The sequence below is a fragment of the Plecotus auritus genome (assembly GCF_963455305.1).
Source record: "Plecotus auritus genome assembly, chromosome: 9".
Lineage (NCBI taxonomy): Eukaryota > Metazoa > Chordata > Mammalia > Chiroptera > Vespertilionidae > Plecotus > Plecotus auritus.
The window spans coordinates 135253167-135281037 of NC_137783.1; the positions used below are offsets into that span (position 1 = coordinate 135253167).

The 27871-nt window shown below is 40.7% G+C and overlaps 2 protein-coding genes across 5 annotated transcripts in view; one reads left to right on the plus strand and one right to left on the minus strand.

Annotated features, from left to right (window-relative positions):
- ZFP91 (ZFP91 zinc finger protein, atypical E3 ubiquitin ligase) overlaps positions 1–4858 on the minus strand; it is a 31228-nt gene extending 26370 nt beyond the window's left edge. Inside the window, exons 1-2 of one of the 2 annotated variants that reach the window (XM_080688195.1) lie at positions 4368–4858; positions 1067–1095 (exon numbers count right to left, since the gene is read on the minus strand). In XM_080688195.1, the coding sequence (XP_080544321.1) occupies positions 1067–1095; positions 4368–4720 (382 nt within the window). In that variant the 5' untranslated portion in view covers positions 4721–4858. The remainder of the gene's footprint in view (positions 1–1066; positions 1096–4367) is intronic. The other variant, XM_080688194.1, reaches the window with a different exon arrangement.
- LPXN (leupaxin) overlaps positions 4041–27871 on the plus strand; it is a 36093-nt gene continuing 12262 nt past the window's right edge. Inside the window, exons 1-4 of one of the 3 annotated variants that reach the window (XM_080688212.1) lie at positions 4041–4114; positions 12887–13038; positions 16418–16464; positions 24652–24751. In XM_080688212.1, coding sequence (XP_080544338.1) covers positions 4069–4114; positions 12887–13038; positions 16418–16464; positions 24652–24751 — 345 coding nt within the window. In that variant the 5' untranslated portion in view covers positions 4041–4068. Of the gene's footprint in view, positions 4115–7958; positions 8111–12886; positions 13039–16417; positions 16465–24651; positions 24752–27871 lie in introns of those variants that run through there. The other 2 variants (XM_080688213.1, XM_080688214.1) reach the window with 2 other exon arrangements.

The following is a 27871-nucleotide window of genomic DNA, read 5'->3' on the forward strand; positions in this document are numbered from 1 at the left end:
GTATTGTTCCATTTATTGTATCTGACAGGAATCTACTTAACTGAAGTGTGACTGGTTAATTTATTCCTATTCTCTCTCTCATTCTCTCTCTCTCTCTCTCTCTCTCTCTCTCTCTCTCTCTCTATGTGTGTGTGTATATATATATATATATATATATATATTTATGTGTGTGTATGTATATGTATATACACATATATACACATATACATATACATACACACATAAATATATATATATATACACACACACATACAGAGAGAGAATGAGAGAGAGAATAGGAATAAATTAACCAGTCACACTTCAGTTAAGTAGATTCCTGTCAGATACAATAAATGAACAATACTTTAAAAATGCTTAAAGAATATATCTGTTCCAGTTTTAAGATGGATACTATACATTTAAACTTAGCATCAAGGAACACAGTCAATGACTAGAAAAAATAATGAAACAAATGAGCAATTGGCCCAACATAGTAGGATCAATTTTAATAACCTAATCTGCAAAGCCAGAATGAAGTCTCCTTTAAAAAGTGTTAAAGGAAAAGTGAACATTAGCTTCCCTTCATAATTCAGATAAGAAGACTACATTCAATATACATATTTGGTTTGGTAAAACTCTTTAAAGAGAAATGACCTAATGACCTCATTTAATTATTCACCAGGCTGACATCTTAGAACACTTTCTTTCCACATTCTTAAAACTGCATTTATAATTTGAATCTCTACCAGCATCAAGATTTTGCATATACTTTACTCTGTATGTTGTATATCATTCCTCTTTTTGTTACCTTGAGAAAGAGAAACAGCAAGCTTAAAAAACTGCAATAAATTGGCATCAAATAACCTGCTTTTCCATTATTAGGTTTCTAAATAAAGTCAAAATGTTCCACTTACCCAAACCTGCCTTTATCTAAACAGGTTCTATCTATTCCAATAATTCTTAACTAAATAAAAGTCACTTTTAAATGGGAACAAATAATCAGGCTGAAGTTCATTCTATTTTCTATCAGGTTATAAGACAATAAACAGTGTAATGTACATTAGAGGTTAGAATGACCAACTCTTACCTTTGTCTGTTGTTATTTTTTCTATACATCTGAAAGAAAAAAAAATAAATGAACAATCTTACACTTTCTTAAAGCACAAATATTTATCTCTTTCAGATTCTTCTACAGTGATGCATTATTAGCTAAAATACGAAAAATGATGAGCCTAATTTTTAGAGTACTGACATAAAACCTTTCTTCAACTTTGGTTTATATTTTCTTAGCCTTTAGGTTTTTATTTATTCTCTTAAGCGCATTTACTAAAAATTTATTTCCCTTCACAAAATTTCCTACTCTTTTCATTAACTTCTGAACATTTCAATGCAAATGGAGTTTTTATAAATTTAATATAAAGTTTATGAAAACTGTAACATAACTATCATCTAACTATATGTCTCATTTCACAAATCATAAATTGTCAATTATAGATGAAAAGATTTAAAGAGGTTAAGTGACTTGCCCAAGGTCACTTAGTGAGTTGCAGAAAGCTGGGACTTGAAACTTTCTAAGTCCAATGCTTCTGCCACTAGTATATTATTTTGCCTTCTAATAGGAAAAGAGGTTTCAATCAATCCAATTTGCTGTATTTATTGACCTTTCAAGCTGTTGCACATTTTGCTGTCTCTTCAATCAAGAGAAAGAAATGTAGGTTAAACAGATGATTACCAGGAGTTTATAGGGGGCAATGTTGAGATATGGAAAAAAGATCTGAATAAAACAATTAAGAGAAAGATTAAATTTCTTACTTCATTTTTTAAAAAATGTGTCATGTTATTAGGAAAACAGAGATAAATCAAGGTCAGAAGGCACTTGACCAGGGTTTACAAAAACTGAAACTCAAAACCGATTGAAACGTCTTTTAAAAGATTAAACTTCCTACTTAGTTTTAAAATTTATTTCATCACTCTGAAAATCTATAATCCAGACACACACCTCCACTAATCAGTGAATCTTCCCCTTATACTACAAGGTCCTTGGTTAAGCCTCACCCAAGGATATTTTTCCATTGATTTTTTTAGAGAGAGTGAAAGGGAGGGGGAGAGACACAGAGAAACATCATTGTGAGACACACAACGGAGCCTGGGGATGGAGCCTGCAACGAAAGCACATGCCCCTGACAGGAATCAAATCTGGGACTCTTCAGCCCACAGGTCGATGTTCTATCCACTGAGTCTAACCGACTAGGGTTCATTATCTTTATAAACTCTAGCTCAGCACACCACCAGGCCCAGTTACTGCTCAATCAAGGTTTACCAAACTCCTTTGATTTCCAAGGCTTGCAGCAAACTGAAAATGTGTAACAAAAAATTATGGGAGGTACACTAAGAATTAAGACTATTCATCCCCACAGAAATATTGTGAAGGAGAAAAAGATTTAATTTAATAGCCCTGGACGGTGTTGCTCAGTGGATAGAGCATACGCCTGCGGACTAAGGGGTCCCGGGTTGGATTCAGGTCAAGGGCATGTACCTTGGTTGTGGGCACTTCCCCCCTAGGGGGTGTGCAGGAGGCAGCTGATCGATGTTTCTCTCTCATCGACGTTTCTAACTCTCTATCCTCTCCCTTCCTCTCTGTAAAAAATCAATAAAATAAAATAAAAAAAGATTTAATTTAATAATCTTATCCAAGTTTGAATGTTGTAACATTTATATTGTGGAAGTAAAGACTCATTTTGGTACTTTTTGGTCAAGAATCAGGGAAAAATAAACTTTCATGGTAAAGCTACTACCACTGTAGCTACAATTATCTTAAACTTAAAGAAATCATTTCTCTAAGCAAAACTGTTGAATCTCTTTAAGTTTAAGGAGGAGGGGAAAGGTGTCAAGGAGATAGGTATATTGCACTCTCAAATGGGTAGGTGAGAATAAAAGGGAATGTTAAAAAAATATTAAGTTATTAACCTTCCTATGTATGGTAATAGGAAAAAAAAGTTTAATTTTACATGAAAATACACCCCTACACACTTAATAACTTTTTCATACCATCACTATTAAAAACAATAGCTTTTAATATTCACTATGTAACAGACTTTGTGCTGTCAGTGATTTTCAACCCATGTACAAAAAGAATTTTTAAAACATGCAATACCAGACTAGTCAGAGGCACTGACCTCTTTTCCCTTAGATTATTAAATAAAATAATGACAACAGCCAACACAACAATAGTCGTCCGATGTGAATCAAAATTATACCTATTTGGTCAAATTGACAAGAAATATATTATTGGTGTGCTCCGGAATTTTAGTATTTATGTGTACCATGAGATATAAAAAAGGTTGAAAATAGCTGTGCTAAGTGCTACACATGCTGCATTTAACTCTCATAAACTAATCTCATAGGGATTAACTGGGTCTGGTATAAACCACATCTTGCCACACTCTACCAGGAAAGTGGGGGATTTAAAACTGATTCCTTCCACTCTTCAACTTCCCTGCTTTGACTAACTTTTTTCACTTGAAAATCAAAAGACACAAATGATGTTATCAGTCACGAATTCGATGGCTAATGTGATTAACTTCTGGAATTTACAAATGTGTGCTTCAGCGTTTGCAACATAGGAAGGTTATTTTAATAAACAGTTTTAAATATTTATGTTCCTGGTTCCTCTATTATCTCTAGGAAATAAAGGAATTCCTTTCAGATTAGTCTAATTTTTAAGGATCAAGTTCCTACATTAAAACGTATCCAAAAACAAACAATAAAAGGTTACTTGGCAAAAAAAGAAAATTACCCATTTAAGTTTGCTATATGAAAGACTACACTTAACAAAACTGGCGAAGTCACTTTTTTTTCCTGCTAGTAAGCACCAGATTTCCAAAACGTGTACAAAGTAATGTGAAAACTTAGTAGTGAGAAAAAGCTCCATAGAGCTAGTCGTTCAACCGGCTCCTAAGCTAATTAAAGGGAAGGGGAGTGGGAGGACGACCCGCTTCTGAAGGCAAGATAGTGCTGTGGATTTCTTCATGGGGAAGTGATGTAATACTGGAGAGCCGCGCAGAGGGAAAGCGATAGGCTGACAAAGGGATGCAGATGCCAGAGTGCGGGATCAGCCTGCGACGGCAGGGAACGGGTGAGTCACGAGGGAGTAGAAGAGGTATATGCTACAAAGAACGATTTCACGGAGTGGGGAAGTGGCCCGACAGACACGGGAACAACGAGGAACGTAGGACAACCACCAGGGAAGCGGTGTGACATCTGTCGTTCGAGCCGGCAGGGGGCAGAGCAGGCAGGATGTCACGTGGAGTGGGCACTACGGGAGCCGAGAGGGGAGCGTGCGGACACAGGGGGGTCTACCTCACCGCCTGGAAGACGGCGTTACTCACAGGAGTCGTGGACTCTTCTTGCCCTGAGCTGGAGACGCGGGCTTCGCGGCCTGGGACTGCAGCCCCGTGGGGTCCAGGGGCCTGGCGCTGGGGCTGCTCCTCCGCCGGCGGGGATACTCGGCCTTCCTCCGACGGGACACAGCGGCGGCAGCGGCGGCGGCCGCCGCAGCGGCCCGGCCCCGATCCCGTCCTCCCCTCAGCACGCGGCTGCTAGTGGTCCCCGCAGGCGCCGCCGCCTCCGCCTCCAGGGGATGTTGTTGGAGCTCCTCTGGAGCCGCCTCGGCCACCGCCGCCTCTCCCCCTTCCTGGTCCTGCTGCTCCGGGGGTCTCGGCTCTTCTGTCTCCCCCGGCATCGGGGCTCGCCCGTCCCCCACCCCCTCGTCCCGGGCGGTGGAGGCGGAGGCGGCGGTGGCCGCGGCGCTGCTCCCCCCCGCCCCCTGCCTCCTGGAGCGTCCTGCACTCTCTCTCTGCGCTCCTCTCTCCCCCCCCACCCCTCCGCCCGGCTCAGAGTACCCCCCGCCCCCTGCCACTCAAGGCCCGCTACCCCTGGCGCCGCGCGCGCGCCCGACAAAACGCTCCGCGAGCCAATCGGAGAGGAAGAATGGCTTCTTCGCCCCGCCCTCCCTCACGCAGCGACGTACCGGGTTCCCTCCCCCACTCCTTCCTTCAACCAATCAGGGGACAGCTCCAAGGGAGCGCGCGAGGTTTCCTTCCCCGCGCACCCGTTCTCACCGTTAAACGGCCGCGTCCCGTGACAATCCTAGTGACCTTTCCCTCCGGAGTTCCACGCGCACTAGGGGTAGTGGGAGGGGCCGGTTTCGCGAAGAGGTTGGTGGGAAAAAAAGCACCTCTTACCCCGCCTGGCGCGCTCCCTGGAGTGGCTGCGCGCGCACCTGCCTCCCTAAGGATCCGCTAATGCCACAAGGGCTCTTTCTATCCTTCCTTAAAGCCACTTCTTCTACCCCGGCGTTCTTCTACCTCCACCCAGATCCCACTTTCCTGTATGTGGCCTTTCTGTCCCCAGCGTTGCCAAGTCCTGAGGGAGAAGGGGGAAATTTTTTTTGAGCTGTCGCTTCTCCTTTAAGAAAAAAAGCCCCGTCGCTGCCGGATGAAAGTCTCTGAAAAAATGGCGGCGGTAGAACAGAGGCGGGGTCGTGAGGGCCTGGAGGAGCCGCCTCTTCGTGCATGCGCATAGTTAACTTGCTCAAAAGCATTCTGGGAGTTGAAGTCCTACTTAGCCTATGGTTTAGGGGTGGGGGAAGGTAGGAAACCAGAGGCGAAATGGTTGCCGGGAGTTTTTGACTGATGCAGGATGGGGAAAGTAGTTTAGTATTTCCACAGTCCAAGTATACTTTTCCTGGGAGGCAGTGTTTCCGGGTTAAAGCGCGACACCTAAGCAGATCCCGGCGCAAATTTTGAGCCAGTTACCTGTCAGGAATTTCGGGAAGGTTTTCCCTGCTTGTTTTCTTGGCGTTGGCGAAGCATTTCTAGGGTAGTCACGTAATAGCTCTTACCTTGGTTTTGGTTAGATGGCTTCTCCGGCCAGCGTTCATGTCGGCAATATTCGTCTTATCCTGTGTCGGACCCACCAACCTGTGAGCCGCTAGAGGTCAGGGACTGAACTGGTTCTGTCGGATCCTCGGGGGCCTACCCATTAGTTATTTGATTACTAATAAAAGTTTGTGGAAATCACTGTGGAGTTGCGTTTCTACTAGATATTGCGACCACTGCTTCACTGGGCTGTGATCACTGGGCTGGAGGGAAGTTGTTAGCGTGTCGTGTCACCAACCCGGAGAAACTTGAAGGCCTCCCTCAGGCTCCCTACCCTGAAGCCAACTGCTTCTGCGGCTTTTAACTGTTTCTGCTGCGCAGGAAGCAGTCAGATTAGCCCCTTAGTCAGAATTTATTTTCTGCCCAATAACGTGTGCAACTGAATTGTCCTAATCCCATAAACGGGAGTTTCCATTTGCTTATCTACAAAATGATGGCAGTGGGCCTCTCATATTCCTTTATTCTTTTCACCCATTATAACCAAGGGCAATTTGCAGGACCACTTTCTTACCCCTGGAAAATAAAGCATCCGGGGTAAAATGCCTAAAGAAAGCGGATGGAAACAAGATCTGGGGAATCCAATTTAAATTTCACATTAATCATTCAGTTAAAGCTGCAGATACAGTACAATATATGCAAGCCAAGTGCTGACGTGCAATTTTCCTTCCAATTCTTTGGCTCAGTTATCACCAGATTAGGCAAATGCTTTCTATTTTCTAATGAGTGTTTTGCATTTTCATAGGGCTAATGGCATTTCAGTTGTAAAAACTGGCATAGATGGATGGGAATTTTTGCAAATCCATTTTTCAGGTATGCAGGCTTTTGGAACAGCACTGACATCCAATGGCTGCTCAAAGTAATGCAGAGTGGGAATCTTCATTAAAAAAAAAAAAAAAAAAAAAGGAGTGGAGAATGAATGATTCCTTAGATCAGTGGTGGCAAACTCATTAGTCAACAGAGCCAAATATCAACAGTACAAAGACTGAAATTTCTTTTGAGAGCCGAAAACCGACTTCTGCGCATGGGCCACAAAGTTTCAATCGCACTGTACATGCGCGCCCGCACGTGGTATTTTGTGGAAGAGCCACACTTAAGGGGCCAAAGAGCCTCATGTGGCTCACGAGCCGCAGTTTGCCGACCACTGCCTTAGACCATCTGAAAAAAAGACCACTGTGTTATAGAGGAAAGTTCACAGGCCTTGAAGTTAAATATAGATTATATTAGGTAGAAAAGCTACCTATTAACTCTATTACCTTAGCAAGTTACTGTTCCTTGAATCTATTTCTCCACTGGTAAAAATGGGGATAATACCTATTTCACCAGGCCATAATTATAGTTCTTCCCACAGTAGGCCTTTGTAAATGTTTTATTTTGTTCAAAGTGAATAAAATCAGTGGTTTTTTAAAAAAAGTTAATCTCAGCGTCATTGTTCAGAAAATTGCTGTAAAGCAATGTAGATAGGCAGGAATTATGCTTAATTGAAATATCTGCAACTTAGCACCTTGTGTCTTAAACTGTCCAGTCTCATTCTTCATGACTCCTTTGGTTGTTTGCATCTTGGACCCCTGAAATAAACCAAGCCCTGAGAATCCAAAAGTGAATACACTTCTGCTGCATTCAATGGACTTACACTCTATTCAGGAAATTAGGTAAGCAAAATTTCTGGATAATTAAATAAAGATAGCAAAATGAATCGGGTGCTGGCTGTGAAGCAAACTATGCCTCCATGGACCCCCAGCTTCACATGGGGGGGGGGAAGTTTCCTGATGCATATAGTTGCAGTGTGATACCTACATTGGGGGAAAACACAAGTGCAAATCTGCCATTCCCATGAATTCCAGATGAATTCTGGCATGTAGTAGGTGCTCAAATTTTTCAAAATTACTTTTGAATCTTAATTGCCCTAGCCGGTGTACCACCAGAATTCAAATTTTACCACCTGCCTTTCTATGTCAGTCCCGTTTTAAAAACTCTGACCTATAAAAAAAAAAAAAAAAAAAAAAGAAAAGAAACTCACCAAATCAAAAGAAAGGAAGTGCTAAGCAAATACAGGAACCAAAAAGGGTTATAGAGGCTGCTTCACACTGTCTCATTCAGTTCCTTTGCGGTCCTCTTCTTCAGCACAGACCAAAGCAGTTCCTCACAACCTGTGGCAGGAGAGCATCCTGGGTGTGTGACAATGGAAGAGTTGGGTGAGTGAGGAGCTTCCTGGTAGAGAAACTCTGAGGGAATAAAGACCTGGCTGCCATCTCCATGTGTGGTGGGGTGTATTACTAGCCAAATGGAGGGTAGTGCAGGAAGATTTTATTTTCACTTCTCTCCTGACCTCACTAAATGTAGAGCATGAGGAACTATGATTGGGGAAATATGGGTTCACTGTTTCTGTGGCACAAAAGGCAGAGAGTTTGGTGCTAACCACAGAGTAAACTCTACACAAATACTTTTGGATTGAATTGTGATTAAAATGGTCATTTTATTGTGAGCATTTGCCCTTTGGGGGCTACTGGAGATCATAGAGTGATCACACGGTAGTCAACGGTAGAGATGTGATTTGAGGAGAAAAAGAAAGAAATGGGTGTTATGAGGAGAAGAAACAGAAGTACAAGAATGAGGGGTTCACAAAGATTGGAGAAAGGCCAGGGTGGTTTCAATTGTTCTAGGATTTAGTATTAAATCAAAACAACATAGCACTAATAACTCCAGGGTTTTTATTGCTCAGCTTTTTATTCAGAGGGACTCTGAAGGAACAGATTACTATGGCCTGCAAGTATAATACCTCCTTCCATTCCAAAGCAATTAAAAACAGCAGTGAAATTATTGGCCAAGTTGCTCAAGAGAGATCTCTGATTTCAAGCCTTTTAGAGTAACGTAAGATTTATCATTCTTGGGAATGTATTCCGTATCCTTTGCCAACATTTGTTGCCGACATCCTTACTAACACTGAGTCACTAACCCAATTTCCAAGCTGTATTAATTACAGTGTCCTGGGTTTTTGTATATTTGGGGCATGTCAAAAGTGCAAACAATGACCAAAAACATATTTTACATATTGTCTTTTTAAAAAATTGTTTAGAGTGTAATTTGAGAGTTGGAGGAGTAGAGGAAGGAAGGCAAATTACAGGAGGGAAGAGGAAAAGGTGGTTTTTGATAAATATGAATTGAACTGTTTTGGGGATAAAGTCTATTTTGACACTTGGGGTAGAATCCAAATTCTTATCTTATGTGAGGGTTGGGGAATTTCATATTTCTACCTGAGTTCCACTAGAAATAGAGTTCAGCTCTGCTTTTTTATGTTAGGGATACCTAATGGCCTTCATGCAGGTAATTAAAAAAGCAAGTAATACTTTTTGTGGTCACTTAAACTAGACATTTTTACATATGTTAACCATTTTAGTGTCTGAAGCAATCCACTAAAATGGGTATTACCCACATTTTTTTAAAATGAGAAAACTAAGAAAAGCAAAATAACTAGTTCAATGTCATTCCCAGGAGCACCTGACACCAAAACGGATTAAGCTACAAGGTATTCTCTTATTTTAGAAATGTGTTGGCTCAGATGTTTTGGCTGACAGACTAACCCAGGTAACAAAAAACATGAAATAAATAGATTTACACAGCTTTGCATTTCTTGAGTAGGAAAAACGGTAGAGAAATCTGGTCCAGAAATGTAGAAAGAACCATGAAGCTTGGAGGGTAACATTCCTGTTGATGATTCAGGTGGCTAAACCTCTTCTTCAAATTGTCGTCAGCCCAATTACTACCCTAATGACTTAGGATGGGTCTCTCTTCCTGCTGGAAAGAGGTAGCATGGAGGGCAGGTCGGCACAGGTATGCCTGTATTTCCTCTTTACGTCCTTTTTACATGGGAATACTAGATAAAGGGAAACCAAGAGCAGACTCTGGCTCTGAATGAAATCACTACAATCCAATGAGACCCCCAAGAGACCTTGCTTTACAAATCTTTTCATGTTAATACCGATGACTATTTGATTCCTGCAGATGAAGGGCTACAGAGAAGGACTGTAGAATTTTCAGTCTAGTATCCCCCACCACCAGTCATCCCATATTTGTCATACTGAAATTATTCATCTTCAAATTACAGGATCTGGCAAAAGGCAAGATGATCTTTGGGTGTTAGTGATACGTGCACTCAGGAAACAGGAAGAGAAGGGCCTGTCAACTCCTGACCCAGAAAGAGAGTTGCAATAACTTTAGCGAGTGGGTCCTTCTAAGGGTAACCTTCTACTCTTAGTGGTATGGTTTGTTTCTCTTGTAAAGGGTCTCCCCTCTCTCCTAATCTTTATTGTAAATGCCTTTTTATTTTTAATCCAAGAGGATCCATGACTTCTAGTTAGAGAAAAGGTTAGAAATAGAAAAGAAAGGGGCTATATCTTGATGGATATAGACTAAAAATTTGGAACTCAAAAATTTGGCATTCAGTCTGGCTAGTAAAGTTGTGAGAAAAGAAGTTTTGCTTTTTCTTTCTACCTCAGTTTTTGTTTTATTTTTTCTTCTTTGGGAAATATTTTAATATAGAGAATTTAAGAATATGCAAAAGTAAAGAAAATAGTTTAATGAAATCTGATGTGCCCATCAACCAGTTTAAACTATCAAGACTTGGTCAATCTTTTTTCATTTATAGACCCACCCATTCCTTTAATAACTGTATTATTTTAAAGCAATCTCATATATTATATAATTTCATCTGTAAATATTTCATCATACTCTCTAAAATAAATCTATACATACTTACACAAATAACCATAATACCATTATCACACCCACAAAATCTTTAATAGTAATTCCTTAATATTATGAAATACCATTATCACACCTAAACTATTAACAGAAATAATCAAATATGCTTATCATATCTAAAATAAATTAATAGTATTTACTTAATATTATTAAATATCCAGTCAGTGTTTAATATTCCTGATTGTTTCTTTTTTGTTTGCTTATTTATTTTATTTACTTTTATCCTCAGATTATTTTAAGTTAAGGTTCATATACTAAAATTAGTTATAAGTTTCTAAAGTCTTCTTTAATCTATTGGTTCACTCTCCATCTCTTTTTTCATTAAAGTTTATTTGTGAAGGGTAATTTTTCCTGAAGAATTTAGCTCAGTTTGCTTATCTCTAAAGTGGTATATAAAATTCAGTCTTTTTGTGAGATGGATGATTTAGAGATATATGTAGATTTTTTATTAAATTTATTGCAGTGACATTAGTTAATAAAATTACATAGTTTCAAATGTACAATTCTGTAATACTTCATCTGTACATTGCATTGTGTGTTTACCACCCAAAGTCAAATATCCTCTGTCCCTATATATTTGACCCCCTTTACCCTTTACCACTTCCTCCCACCCCCTTTTCCCTCTGGCAACCACCATACTGTTGTCTGTATCTATGAGTTTTTGTTGTTTGCTTGTCTTGTTTGTTCACTCGTTGCTTTCAGTTTTTTTTGTTTTGTTTTGTTTTTTGTTTTTTTTACATTTTATTGATTTTTTACAGAGAGGAAGGGAGAGGGATAGAGAGTTAGAAACATCGATCAGCTGCCTCCTGCACACCTCCTACTGGGGATGTGTCCGCAACCAAGGTACATGCCCTTGACCGGAATCGAACCTGGGACCCCTCAGTCCGCAGGCCGACGCTCTATCCACTGAGCCAAACCAGTTAGGGCACTTCCAGTTTTATATTTCACATATGAAGCATCTATAGCTTTCATTTTTAAGAAATGATTAGATCTTTTCTTATGCCATCAAGAAGTATTCATCCCCCCAACATCTGAAATAAATGAAAATCTTTTTTTTTCATAATGTGTGAAGTTCATTTTCTTCATCTGAGGACTTCCAAGGTAGGCATATACTTAGAAACAATATAATCCAGTGTTTTGCAAACTTTTAAAAAGTACAACCTGTGGTAAGGAAACCACTAGAGAATCACTAATGGGTGTTGATCCACAATTTGAAAAGTATTATTGTACTATAATTGCTTAATCATGTAGATGAAGAAATCGCTTCAGAGAAGAACATGTCATGCCCAGATGACCCAGAGAATCCATGTGAAATGAGGTCTGGAATTTCTGACTTGAAGTTAGTGCAGGGGTTGGGGATCAGATAGCCCAGGATCAGACAGCCAGGTTCTGAACTCAGTAACAGTGTGAACTCAAACAATTTATTTGGTAATTTCTTGAACTACAAAATAAGCATAATAATATCATCTGCTTCAAAGAATTAAGATAACTAAATTAAATATATAATCCTTAATTTTTATTCATTGTTATTAATTTCATCATAACAGAAAGGTAATATTGTAATACTTGAAGTCAGAGTCTATTGTTCGTTCCTAAGAAAATATAAGAGAAACAATCAACTATTCGGACTGTAAAACCTTGCTTGATTTTGTAACATCTGTGTTTTTTTCCCCAATTTCCTTTTCTACCCATACCCTAAAAGGACAGAATACTTATAATCTCCTTTGAGAATTTGATTATGTGCTTGGGATATAAGAAAAAAATCAAGGTTAAGAATAAATGTTACCGTCCTGGTATATTTTTAAAAACTGTAATGTAATTGCTTATATTTTTCTGATAGGAAAAATATGTAGAATTTACTTTTTTTTTCTAACTGGGAATCTTTATGAGTGATTCACCCCAAATAAATGACAAAAATTAATACCCTGCAATAAAATAAGCCAAATTATAGAGTGAGACTATGAAATTGAATGCAGCCATAGGAAATAAGAAATAGGCCACAGGATATAGGGGCTTTAAACATCTTGTAGTAGAATAGACCACATTCTAGAAGTAAAGTAAGGAGTAAGAGAAGATGTTTTAAGAAAAATAGCCTTAACCCAAGAGAAGAGGGAGATGAATGGGGGCACAGGGGGAGCTATATAAGAGGGAAATTATTCTAGAAGACTTCCGTATTCTATACTATGATTCCCTTGTGTGTTATGATATAGATGCTTTATTGGAGGAATTGGAACGCTCCACCCTCCAGGACAGTGGTGAATACTCCAACCCTGCTCCTCTTCCCAAGGATCAGTATTCCAGAAAAGAGAGTGCTGAGACTTCAGACATCCCTTCCGTTCAGGATGACACAAGCCCCTTGCAGGTAACTTTTCATTTATTGGAGTGCCTTGAATACAGATGTTTGAGTGCTTTCTGAATATGAATTGTATCCTACACAAAATCATGTGAAAGGACAATCATATGTATCCAAGAAAGAGTAGAAAATCCCTCTATGATAACTTAAAGGTGCTCTCCTGCTGCTCCTTCTACTTGGATCATATTACTCCTGATATCTTCACACTTTTCTCACCTCCTCCTATCAGTCCTTGCTCAAGAGTCCCTTTCTCAGTCAATCCTTCCCAGATCAATTTATTTATTTATTTTAAAAAAAATTTTTTTTTCAATTACAGTTGACATTCAATATTATATTAGTTTCAGGTGTACAGCATAGTGGTTAGACAATTTTGTAACTTTTGAAGTGATCCCCCCACTAAGTTTAGTATCCACCTGGCACCATATATAGTTATTACTATAGTATTGACTGTATTCCCTATGCTGTATTTTACATTCCCATGACTATTTTGTAACTTTCAATTTGTATTTCTTTTTCTTTTAGGTTTAAAATTTTTTTTTTAATTACAGTTTACATTCAATATTATTTTGTATTACTTTCAGGTGTACAGCATAGTGGTTAGACAATCATATACTTTACAAAGTGTTCCCCCTGATATTTCCAGTACCCACCTAGCACCATATATAGTTATTACAATATTATTGACTGTATTTCCTATGCTGGACTTTACATCCACATGGCTATTTTCTAACTAGCAATCTGTACTTTTCAATCTCTTCACCTTTTTCACCCAGTTCCCCAACCCCCCTTGCTTTTGGCAACCATCAATCTGTTCTCTGTGTTTATAAGTCTGTTTCTATATTGATTGTTCATCTCTTTTGTTCTTCCAATTCTACATATAAGTGAAATCATATGGTATTTGTCTTTCTCTAACTGACTTATTTCACTTAGCATAATAACCTTTAAGTCCATTCATGCTGGCCAAGTAATATTCCATTGTATATATGTACCACCACATTTTTATCCACTCAGCTATTGATGGGCACTTGGGGTGCTTTTATCTCTGGGCTATCCTATATAATAAAGAGGCAATATGCAAATTGACCATCACTCCAACACATAAGATGGCCGCCCCATGTGGTCAAAGATGGCCGCCCCCATGTGGACACAAGATGTCTGCCACAAGATGGCCAATAGGGGAGGGCAGTTGTGTGTGATTAGGCCAGCAGGGGAGGGCAGTTGGGAGGGACTAGGTCTTCAAGGGAGGGCAATTGAGGGCGATCAGGCCTGCTGGGGAGGGCAGTTGGGGGCGACCAGGCCAGCAGGGGAGGGCAGTTAGGGGTGACCAGGCCAGCAGGGGAGGGCAGTTAGGGGAAATTGGGCCAGCAGGGGAGGACAGTTAAGGGCAACCAGGCCTGCAGGGGAGGGCAGTTGGGGATGACCAAGCCGGCAGGGGAGGGCAGTTAGGGGCAACCAGGCCAACAGAGGAGGGCAGTTAGGGGTGACTGGGCCAGCAGGGGAGGGCAGTTGGGGGCAACCAGGCCTGCAGGGGAGGACAGTTGGGGTGACCAGGCCAGCAGGGGATGGCAGTTAGGGGCAATCGGGCCAGCAGGGGAGCAGTTAGGCGTTATCAGGCTGGCAGGGGAGTGGTTAGGGGATGATCAGGCTGACAGGCAGAAGTGGTTAGGGGCAATCAGGCAGGCAGACAGGCGAGTGGTTGGGAGCCAGCAGTCCTGGATTGTGAAAGGGATGTCTGACTGCCTGTTTAGACCCGATCCCACCAGATATCCCTTGAAGGAGGGGTCCCAGATTGGAGAGGGTGCAGGCTGGGCTGAGGGACACACTCCCCCATGCATGAATTTTGTGCACCAGGCATCTAGTTACAAATAATGCTGCAATGAACATAGGAGTACATATATTCTTTTGAATTAGTGGTTCAGATTTCTTAAGATATATACTCAAAGTGAAATCACTGGGTCATAAGGCACTTTCATTTTGAATTTTTTGAGGAACTTTTATTCTGTTTTCTACAGTGGCTATACTAATCTGCATTCCCAGAGGGTTCCTTTTTTTTTCTCTACCTCCTCATCAAAACTTCTTGTTTGTTGATTTATTGATGATAGTCATTCTGACAGATGTGAGGTGATACCACATTGTGGTTTTAATTTGCATTTTTCTGATAATTAATGACATTGAGCATCTTTTCATATATCTGTTGGCCATCTATGTGTCCTTGTTGGAGAGATATCTAATCAGTCCATTGCCCATTTTTAAAATTAGGTTGTTTGTTTTTTTGTTGAGTTTTATGTGTTCTTTATCAATTTTGGATATTAATGCCTTTTAGATGTACCATTGGCTAATACATTCTTCCATTCAGTGGTGTTCTTATCATTTTGTTGATGATTTCCTTTGCTGTGCAAAAACTTTTTAGTCTGATGTAGTCCCATTTAGTTTTTCTTTTGTTTCCCTTGCCTGGGGAGATAGATCAGAAAAAAAATATTAGTAAGAGAAATGTTAGAGATTTTATCGCCTATGTTTTCTTCTAGGATTTTTATGGTATTAAGTCCATTTGTATTTCTTAAGTTCTTCACCTTTTTTATCCATCCCCACAGCACTCCTCCCATCTGGCAAATGTCAGTTTGTTCTTTATATCTATGAGTCTCTTTTTGTTTTGTTTGTTTATTTTGTTTTTTAGATTCCACATATGAGTAAAATCATATGGTATTTGTCTTCCTCTGTCTGACTTATTTCACTTAGCAAATATTCTCTAGGTCAATTTGTGTTGTTGTAAACAGTAAGATTTAATTCTTTTTTATGGTGATGAATATATTTATAATTGCCATTTCTTCTGCATTTTCTATCTCCCACCCCTGGTTGATATTACATATTCATTAATTTATTTTTAGATATTAATTTGTTTATCTGTTTCTCACAATGTAAATCCAGGGTAGACACTTTTTGTTTGTTTATTTTTTGTTGCTTTGTTTTTTGATGGCTACATCTCCAGCCCTGACAAATGACAGGCTCTCAAATAAATATTTGTTCAACAAATAAATGAGCTGTTAGCCAACTACCTTTTAGAGTCACACATTATTTCTTTTGGTATGCTAATTTTAATCATGTTATGGTCTATAAAGGGGCTTTGCTTATTTTGTTGTTTTATTATTTTTGTCTGAGTACTTCTCTACTTCAGTGGTTTTAGGGCAGGGAGAGGGGCACTATTTATTCACATGGCAGCTATTCTACTTAGAATCTGGCCTTTCTCTGTGGGATAGCTGGTATTCCTCTGCCTTATAAAAGGATATCTAGTCATCAGTCTCCTTTAGAAGCTAAAAACATTCTTTAATTCTGGGTGTAGATAAGCACCAACATTCCAGTAACAGAAATCCATTCTGTCACTCTGTCTTAGGTGCAGCTCGTGTATACTACTAATATCGAGGAGCCCCATGTCTACAGGTATTTTTTAATATTAAATTATTGAGCAAAGTTATTAGATAATTGTTATCAATCTGTGTTTGGACAATACTTTGCTTGGAACTCCTACTGCTCTCCTTTCCATAGTTTTTGAGCAAAGGTGGAATGGTTTCTGCTGTTTCCTTCACCACCTGAAAAAGTGTAAATAGTTCCAATCATCACAGATGCTTTGGCCCAGCCATTCCAGATCACAGAAGAAAAAACAACAAATGAAATTTCAGCAAGACATTAACAAAATCAGAGCTAGGCCCGAGCTGGTTTGGCTCAGTAGATAGAGCATTGGCTCTTGGACTGAAGGGTCCTGAGTTCAATTCTAATCAAGGGCACGTATCTAGGCCTCAAATTTGATTCCTGGCATGTGCAGGAGGCAACCAATCCAATCGATGTGTCTCTCTGACATCAATGTTTCTCTGTCTCTTCCCCTCTCTCCGATTCCCTTTAAAAATCAATGGGAAAATATCCTTGTGTGAGGATTTTTTTTAAAGTCAGAGCTAGTTTCAGAGTTGAACTAAGAGATTGGGTCTCCATGGCAGACTAATGAATATAGACTTCTTTTCATATTTGCTCAAAATTTATTTAGTGGATGAAGAGATTGCCTTTTCACAAAAGTTACAGATTGGAACAGATTCATTTACTAAATAATTTCTACTGGCCAAAGCAGAATTGGCAGTCTATAAAAAAAACCCTGTTCTCTTTTCAGTTATAGCTTGAAATTTAAAAAATCAGACAACGTTCTGGAAAACAAAATAAAAGCCTTAAAATGTAGGTAGTAAAGGCTCATGCTCGGTAAAGAATACTACGCCACACCTTATTTGGTTTCAGAATTGCAGCCAATAGTGCACACACAATGTTAAAATAAGGAAAGGACCTATGCTATCAAAAAGTCTTTTTATAGCTTCCCACTTGAGGACACTTTCTGTTGTGATGGGAGGGAGGCCAATTTATTAGTACAGTTGCCAGTGTGTTCCAGTTCCAGTGGGCATGCCCCCTTGTGAAAAAGCAAACAAAGCAAAACAACAACATCAAAACAGTGCCTGGTTCACAATAGGTTCACAGTAAATGTCGGCTTTTTAAACCCAGGAAACCAAGACTTTGATACAAACACTAATGAACATATGAACATCTATATATATGAAGAGCCAGGGTCCATAACATCCAAAACAACCAAAGGCTCCACTGAACACCGGAAGTCAGTCCTGTAGTCAGTGCTGGGTCGCTGCGGGTGCCTCAGTGACCCAGCACTGACTGCTGCGGGGGCTGCGATCAGGCCCGGACAGAGGCTCGGAGAGAAAAGCAGGGTCTGATCGCACCCCCGTGGGAGTCAGTGCTGGGTTGGCGTGGCAGAAGTCAGTCCTGCAGTCAGTGAACATAGGGTCAATTAATATTAAGTGAACATAGGGTCAATTAATATCTCTTTGAGAGGAGTTGAGAATATAAAGTACAGTGTAGAGCAATTACTTATATTATTTCACATAAAACTCTTTTCAACTAAGATATTTTCTTTTATTTAAAATGTATCTTTATTGTTAAAGTATTACAGATGTCCCTTTGTTTTAGTTTGGGTTTTTTTCCCCATTGATCTCCTCCACCCTGCACCCTCCCCTTTCAGGCCTTCGCCAGACTATTGTCTGTGTCCATGGGCTATTCCTATCTAATGCATAAAAATCTAGAATGATTTAGAGAAAATAAAATAAAAGATATGCCAGGTAAATATTGAATAGAAGAGCTGAAGTTGCTGCATGAATACTGGATACAGGCTTGAAGCCAAAACACAACTCAAGAGATAAAGTTAGTCATTGTAACATAACAAAAGGTTCCTTTCACTAAAGAGATAAGATGTGTCTTAGTGGTATGCAGATTTTTGAGCTAAGGGCAATTTTAGCTTCAGGCTCAAGTGAAAATTCTGCCCCTCCTTTTAACTACCTAAAAAGAATTGAATTAGAGGCCTTGTCCATAATAAGACATTATCCTATATAATAAAATGTTAATATGCAAATCTACCGAACAGCAGAACGACCGGTCGCTATGACACGCGCTGACCACCAGGAGGCAGATGCTCAATGCAGGAGCTGTCTCCTGGTAGTCAGTGTGCTCCCACAGGGGGAGCATTGCTCAGCCAGAAGCTGGGCTCATGGCTGACTAGTGCAGCAGTGGTGGTGGGAGCCTCTCCTCCTCCGCAGCAGCACTAAGAATGTCTGACTGATGGCTCCCAGAATGTGAGAGGGTGCAGTCCGGGCTGAGGGACGCCCTCCTCCGAGTGTACGAATTTCGTGCACCAGGCCTCTAGTCCTATATAATGAACTGAATGGCTGTTGACTGGTTGCTATGATGCACACTGACCACCAGGGGGCAGACCAGCAATGGGAGGCGGGGCTGGCAGTGGGTGGCGCCCGACCGCCAGCCAAGGCAGGTGCCAGCGGAAGTGGGGGGGGGGGGACAATTGCCCCACGTGCTGGTCGCCCCACAGATCAGCTCTGATTGCCGGCCAGGCCTAGGGACCCTATGCTATATATTGGGAACAGTCTCTTAGATTTAAAAATTAAAACCTGGCAAGGCTACTCTAACACTGAAAAAACAGGATGGTGCAGTGATGACATGAATTGACTCTGGCTTGCACATTTTGTGGTCAGCCCTGATTCTAACACTTATAACTGTGTAACTTCTCTCTGCTTCAGTTTTTTGATCCATAAGATGGAGAAAAATGGTACTACTGCCTCAGAAGGATCATGTTATGTACTACTTTTTATAATCAGGGCAAAAAATGTAGCTGCCCATACAACAGCAAGATGCCTTTCACCTGTATGAAAAGTATGGTCTCCGGTGCATGCAGTGTCCCGGATTGCAAGAGGGATTTCCGACTGCCAGTTGTTGGACATCCCCTGAGGGGTCCCACATTGCAAGAGGGCGCAAGCTGGGCTGAGGGACACCTCCCCCCCCCCCCACTCCCATTGCACCGGGCCTCTAGTATAATATAAAAACCAGTCCAAACAACAACCATTTCCTGTCTGTCTAGCACTGTGATCAATTGATGGCACACCATGCTAACTTATCAATGTCCCCTCACCAATATGAGTCTTTGGTAGGTTTCTCATCAGGCCCATTCCTCCCTCTTCTCTTGGCTTTGCCAGTATTCCAGAGAAGCTGACCCCTGTGGGTTGGGTTTTGCAGGCTCCAGGCTTCAACCAATAGGAGGCACTGTGGAGAGACTGGAGGGTGAAAGGCATGGAAGTTTAAGGCATTTCTCCCCCAATATCTGTCCACAACCTCCATTCTTTATGGCTTCAGATGGAGCAAAACAGGTCTGCTATGGTTCCAGCATATGCCTGTTGACCTGGGTCCCTGGGCTCTGATCACTTTGCCTATTTGTTTTGTCGCTTCAGCCTAATGACTTCCTGCTGTGACTAATCTCTGGGTTCCCTCGATGTCTTCTGTTTGCTTTTGTAGCTCTCCCATCATCTATGTAATCAAATTTCTGGATTAAATTCCTTCTGCTGACTCCCAATGTCTGTATTTTCCTGAGTGGACCTCGATGGACACACTTTCCATTACTGAATGATACATGCTATGTAGACCTTTATGGGAGAGTGAGACAAAATCCAGGTGACCTAGTAAATATGTAATAGAGTGATACAAATCTCTGAGGCTGGTAAATTCAGAGCGAACAAGGCTGGCATGTACAGACAGAGCATGAGATTCAGAATCTAGATTCTTGCATTCTGTGTTCACCATTTCCTCTGGTTTGCTTAAATGAAGTAAACATTGCTTTGGACCTAGAAAGCATAGTCAATACCCGTTGTGAATATAGCACTGTAATACTATTTCTAATATAGTGATATATCGGTAGCTTTGTGACCAAAAATTTAGAAATTGTATCTTTTATGTGCACAAAAATAATTTTGGTAAGAAGAGGGAGAAACAATTCATAAAAATATTGCAGAGGAAAGGATGGGGGAGAAAAATCCTGCACAATGAAGCCTCTCCCTTGAGATGTCTGGATTCTTATAAACATACTAGAGGCCCAGTGCACGAATTCGTGCATGGGTGGGGTCCCTCTGGGTGGCCTGCAGTCCAACACCACCTGCAGTTCCTACTGCTGCTCCCGCTCATCCCAGCCTCACTGTGCCTGCTGTGGGCTTATGCCTAATCAGTCCCGATCAGGAGAGGCTTGCATTGACACAGCAGCGCTCGCCAGCCATGAGCCCTGCATCTGGTGCCCTCCCAAGGGGAGTGGCCTTCAGGATTGGGCTGAAACCAGCTCTCCAACATCCCCTGAGAGGTCCCAGATTGCGAGAGGGCACAAGCCAGGCTAAGGGACCCCACTGGTGCATGATCGGGCTGGGGAGGGACCGCGGGAGGGCTCCAAGGCATGTCTGGCCCATCTCGCTCAGTCCCGATAGGCCAGACCCCAGCAGCAAGCTAACCTACCGGTTGGAGCATCTGCCCCCTGTTGGTCAGTGCATGTCATAGCAACTGGTCGACCAGTTGACTGTCTGCCCCTAGGTGGTCAGTGCATGTCATAGCGAGCGGTTGAGCAGCCTTAGCATATCATTAGCATATTATGTTTTGATTGGTTGTTCACTTGTTCTGCCATTCAGTCTATTTGCATATTACCCTTTTATTATATAGGATACTTTGTGATTTATATTATTAAAATCTCTGAGAAGTGCCAAAACCGGTTTGGCTCAGTGGATAGAGCGTCGGCCTGCGGACTGAAAGGTCCCAGGTTCGATTCCGGTCAAGGGCACGTAACTTGGTTGCGGGCACATCCCCAGTAGGAGGTGTGCAAGAGGCAGCTGATCGATGTGTCTCTCTCATCGATGTTTCTAGCTCTCTGTCCCTCTTCCTTCCTCTCTGTAGAAGATCGATAGAATATATTTAAAAAAAAAAAATCTCTGAGACGTGAACTAAGTTGTTACTGATGGCATAGCAAAGCACCTTTACCATCTTCAAGAGGTCAGGGGACAAATCAAAGGTTGCTATAGTGATACAACCATCAGCCCATTTCTTACTTAGAATGTTAAATTGTTGACTCGATTACTATTAGGGTAGCATGACAGTGATTTACCTGCCTTTATACACTGCTCTAGGAGTCTAGTTAAAAGCCAGTGAGAATTCTTTGACTAAACACACATATGCCCCTGCTGCAAGATGGACAGGTTGTTAGGACTCTACAAACCCATATATGAAACTACGTTTATCCTCCCCTGGGGCACAGAACAGTAGAATGTGTTCACTGTCCAGCCACCTTTTGTGCCTCCAAGACACATCCCTGTGGCAACAATTGCTAAGGGATTACTGAAAAGAGTTGCTAGGGTGAATTCCAGTGCACTTTTCTTGGACACCTCCAAGGAATGAATCAATCACTTGATCATTTTTGTTCCCAGATTTAAAAAAAAAATTTTATGTCTGGCAGGAGGCCATGTTGCACCTAAAAGACTAAGTCTTTCATCTTAGGGGGGAGAAGATATGCACCTTCCTCTGCGTTTTCCTTGCTGTTAAATACTCAATCATAAGTAAGTCAGGAGTGGGACTGTCAAACCCAAGAGACAGACTTGTTTTTCTTAAGAGAGAAAGAGATACATTTCCTTCTGCTTTATTCCTGGTTATAAATACATAAAAAATAAAATAATAAATCTATGTTTTCATTGTTGAAAATATACTTAGTGAAAGACTTAGAATAGTTTTGTGCACGTGCACGTGTGTGTGTGTGTGTATGTGTGTGTGTGTGTGTGTGTGTAAAAGAGAGAGAAAGGGAGAGAGAGAGAAAGAGAGAGAGAGAGAGTTTGGTGGGGAGTTAGCTAAGCTGACATGGTTAATGTTGATTACAAACATTACTTGAGTCAGTTGCCTGCATGATCCAGTTTTTCCACTTTTCAAAATTTACTCTATGGAAATAATCAAATATTTATTTAGCAGTATTGATAACAGCAAAAATTAGAAACAGTCTAGGTGTCTAATAATAAACGGTAGGTTTCATAAACGATACAGCCTTTAAACGTCCTTTGGAGGATAGTTTAGTGATAGAGAACATAGTGATAGAGAACATAAGCTTTGCAGTTGTCAGGCTCACACTCTGCTATTTGCCAGCTGTATTATGTAGAGCAAAGTTTTTACCTTCTCTAAGCCCCAGTTTTTTTCATTTGGGAGTGACAGTACATCACTGATGTAGGACTGTTATAGGATTTAAAGAGGACACATATAAAACCTTTTACAGAGGGCCTGCCTTCATGAAAACACTCAAATAAATGTTAGCTGTTATGGTTGCAAAGGACAGGTAAGGATGTGCAGAAGGATATGGAAAAACATCTATCTTCAACAAAGGAATAGTGGTTGAATTTGTTTTCAACTGCTTTTGGGCACTTATCAATGTATTTATAAAGTGTTTTTCTTATACATTATTATAATGCACTAGAGGCCCGATGCACGAAATTCATGTAGGAGTAGGCCTTCCTTCCCCCGGCTGCAGGCACCGGCTTCCCTATGGCACCCGGGAATTGGACCGGGCTCCCTTCTGTGAGGGATGCTCCGCCCACCTGCTGCAGCCCACCGGTGGCCTGAACCTCCCTCTTTGGGGCTATCGTCCAGCACCGCAATTGATCACCCTGCTGATCAATGGCCTGGGCCTCCCTCTGCAAGGCAATCATGGGGCGATGGCCGGCCCCCAACCAATTGCATTGCACACACCTTGGTTGGCCTGGCGCCAGTGGGTGTCATAGCGTGGTCCTGGATGGTCGTTCAGCTGTTCGGCCGTTCAGTTGATTTGCATATTATGCTTTTATTATATAGGATTATATTAATCCATTTAGTAATGTGGAACCATCCTTGTATGACTAGTATAAACACTACCTAGCCATGTTATTTTTATTTTTTTAAATATATTTTATTGATTTTTTACAGAGAGGAAGGGAGAGGGATAGAGTTAGAAACATCGATGAGAGAGAAACATCCATCAGCTGCCTCCTGCACACCTCCTACTGGGGATGTGCCTGCAACCAAGGTGCCCTTGACCGGAATGGAACCTGGGACCCTTCAGTCCGCAGGCCAACGCTCTATCCACCGAACCAAATCGGTTAGGGCTGGCCATGTTATTTTTAAACACATTTCCTTTGTCTTTATCTTCTCTCTTTTTTTCTCTTCTTTTTTCCCTTTCTCTTCTTCCCCTTCCCCTCCTCCTTTTCCCTCTCTCTCCCTCTCTCTTTTTCTTTCTCTCTCTCTCACACACAATTATGCAAGTATTTTTTTAAAGATATTTTTATTGATTTTAGAGAGGAAGGGAGAAGGAGAGAGAGAGTAAAATATCAATGATGAGAGAGGATCATTGATTAGCTGCCTCATGCACACCCCCCTACTAGGTAGGGATCCAGCCCACAAACCTGGCATATGGCCTGACAAGGAATTGAACCGCGATCTCCTGGTCCTTAGGTCAATGCTCAACCACTGAGCCATGCCGGCTGGCTGAATTGTGCAAGTATTTTAATAGACTGTGTTCTGTGTCTTTGGTTCAATTTTTTTATTTATTAATAATTTATTTATAATCATATCAATATCATGCACATTATCTAAACTATAAGGAGTCTGCAAACTTTTCTGTAAAGGGAAAATAATAAATATTTTAGCTTTGTGGACCATTAGATCTCTCTCTGCCACAGCTGTCCAACTCTATAGGAAAACAGCTATAGACAGTATGAATGGGCATGGCTGAATTTGGCCCACAGACCTCAATTTATGGGTGAATGCCTGTTCTAGTTTCTCATTTATTTGTTGTCTCTCACCTGACAATAACTGAGAGAAGATATAATACTTTAAAGTTGTAAAAGAATGCTATTAAAATAAAAACAATCATTTGGGCCAAGGTCTTAACGCACTTTTCAGAGCCTGCTTTGCACATGGCTGTTGGGGGCGAATGGCCTGCCAGTTATACGTCCAGTGCTTTTCTTCATGCACTTGAGAACAATAATCACTTTTTGAGATGAGCAGAGCGGGAACATGGAGACACATTTTTAGTCTGGTGCCTATATGTATTTTAAAATACTCTCAGTCTCTAGTTTTACTGACATCCAAGCATTTAATAGCTAAAACTACATTTTCTAGTACTTTATGTGTGGCTTATGTTTATTTGAGTTTTGATGTATTAGTATGATTTTTTGTTTGTTTGTTTTCTCCCTGTAGTGACATCCAAGAGCCAAAGGACTCACTGCCACATTCCAAAACCTCAGCAGCTGCTCAGTTGGATGAGCTCATGGCCCACCTGTGTGAAATGCAGGCTAAGGTGAGCACAGTCCCTGTGATAAAGCCTTCGGGTTTATCTCTTTGGAACACAGCTCTGCATTCCCCCTTGAGGGACACTTTTAAGTTGTCATTTTTTTCCCCAGACTAAATTTAATTTAATAAATGAACTCAACCTTGTGCTATGTATTATCTGGATACAAAAGATACTATGACCCAGGCACTAATCTCAAGGAGCTTAGCCTGTTCTTGGCAAAATGAGGCATAAGCCTCTATAATATTTATAGAATAAAAGACAGGTGGTTTATCAAAATATGTGGAGCAAACATCAGGAATGTATAGAGGTCAAGGAGAGTTCATCAGAGGTGGGCATGGGTATGGGACAGACTCTGAAGAGTGAAAAGAGTTTGGACACAGAGAGACGAAAGAAGATGTCGTTTGAGTTGGAGTGAGCCCTGTGGGCACTGGTTTCTAATGCTGGTTGAAGTGTGGCAGGACTGTTAAGGGGACCTGCCTGAGCAGGATAGAGAAGAGCTGTGGACAAGCTAGGGCACACAAGAGAGATCAATTGTGGTTTTCAAAATAGGTATCATGAGGAATCCTAAGCCCTACATTGAGATAAAAATCCATCTCCTTGTTCTAGCCTCCAGAGCATGAGTGGCGAGCTTTATGTGGCCTGGAAGCAAATGGGCTTAAGAATTCATCAAGGGAAATACCACCTAGAATTCTTAAAGTAGAGACTACAACCATTCTAAATTGACTGGAGGATTGTTACACACACATGAAGTGACTATGAAATAATTTCAAGGCAGTATATAAAAATGTGTGTGTTTGGTGAGAATAAGAACCTTATCTTTGTGGCTCACTGTTGGACTCCCAATACTCAGTATAGTTCCTGACAATGAATAATACATACTTATTAGAGGAATAAACATCAGAAACAGCCGAAACCGGTTTGGCTCAGTGGATAGAGCGTCGGCCTGCGGGCTGAAGGGTCCCGGGTTCGATTCCGGTCAAGGGCATGTACCTTGGTTGCGGGCACATCCCCAGTAGGAGATGTGCAGGAGGCAGCTGATAGATGTTTCTCTCTCATCGATGTTTCTAGCTCTCTATCCCTCTCCCTTCCTCTCTGTAAAATATCAATAAAATATATTAAAAAAAAAACAAAAACAAAAACATCAGAAACAAGTTTTCTTTAATGTCTACAATAAAGCTGAGCCCTAACCGGTTTGGCTCAGTGGATAGAGCGTCGGCCTGCAGACTGAAGGGTCCCAGGTTCGATTCTGGTTAAGGGCATGTACCTTGGTTGCGGGCACATCCCCAGTAGGGGGTGTGCAGGAGGCAGCTGATTGATGTTTCTGTCTCATAGATGTTTCTAACCCTATATGCCTCTCTCTTCCTCTCTGTAAAAAAAAATATATATATTTTAAAAAATAAAAATAAAAAATAAAGCTGAGTTTATTCCTCATTAAACTGTATATTTGGAAATACTAGAAAAGTAGACTTTATGTTTAATTGTGTGTCATTTTCTAATTGATTTAGCATGTTTCTTGATTTATTTACATTTTTAAATATCTGTTAATTTTTTGAATAGGCCATACATTCCCATTGCACAAAATTCAAAAGCACAAAAGTTTGTAATGAACAGTTTCCTTATCATCTCTGTCCCAAATTGTCCAGTTCTGCCACCTGGTGATGGTCAATATTTTTTGTTTCTTACATACCAATTCAGAAGTATTCTGGGATATAGATGTAAATGTCATTGTAGATATATATATATATATATATATATATATATATATATATATATATATATATTATTGTGTTTTTATTTATTTTTGTACTTAATATTGGTCACCCTTGCAGGCCTTTTAGACATTAACCTTTTGAACACTGATCTTTTCAACATTAGCTAATGCCATATAATAGAGGAGGAAGGAAATCTGTTAGATGATAAAAGTTTCTTTCTTTTTTAAAATAACTATTTTAATGTTTTATAACTATTTTGGGATTTTGCTTCAATAACTACAATCAATCAGCAAGTCTTATCTGACAATGTCTCACCACCTTTTCCGCTAACACTGGTCCAAGTCATTATTTCTGGTTTGAGCTGTTATCATAATCTCCCACCTAACTAGTGCCTCTAATTCCCCTCTACACTTAATTCCTCACTCAGCTACCATAGGGATCTTATAAATCATATTCTTTCACCCTCAACGGCTCCACCAACCTTGCAATAAAATCATATCTTTTATCATGAGGATAAAAATGATCATTGTGATCTTTGCCTCTTTCTCTATTATCTTCTCCTGCCACACTCAACTTCACTCTCTCTGCTCTAGCCCCACTGACTTTTCTTATCATTCTTCTAATGCGCCAAGCTACTTCCTTCCTCTGGGTCTCCCCTTCCTCTGTAATGCTTTCCCCATAAAAAAATCAATATTTCTGATTCCCTAAGTACATCACTTAAATATCCACTGAAATATCACATCCTTAGAGGTCCTTCTCTAATCACCATAATCTCAATCAATTCTTCCTCACCATCCCACCCTCTGCCACTTTTATCTTGATGTACAATGTATATCATATTTCTCTCTGGCATTGCATCATATATTCATTTATTATTATTTAACATATTTTTATTGATTTTCAGAGAGGAAGGGAGAGTGAGAGAGACATAGAAACATCTATGATTTTCAGAGAGAAAGGGAGATGAGAAAGAATCATAGATTGGCTGCCTCCTGCATGCCCCCTACTGAGGACTGAGCCTGCAACCTGGACATGTGCCCCCAACCGGAATCGAACCCAGGACCCTTCAGTCCACAGGCCGACACTCTATCCACTGAGCCAAGCCAGCTAGGGCTATCATATATTCATTTTAATTGTTTATTGTCTGTCACCCAGGGAATGTAAACTTTATGAAGAGAGACACTTGGTTGCTCTTATACATTGTCTCTACCTAGAGCCAGCCTATAGCATGGTTTGGGGAAGACTAGGTGCTCAATAAACACTGCAGAATAAATGAATAAAAAGAAGACTGCTGAGTTGTGGTCATCACAAGAGCCAGAATTATCTTCATCCACTCAATTTCCTATAGTCAGAAGGAAGATTAGTCAGATTTCATTTGGCATGAGGAATTTAGAATGAAAAAGAGATGAAAGCA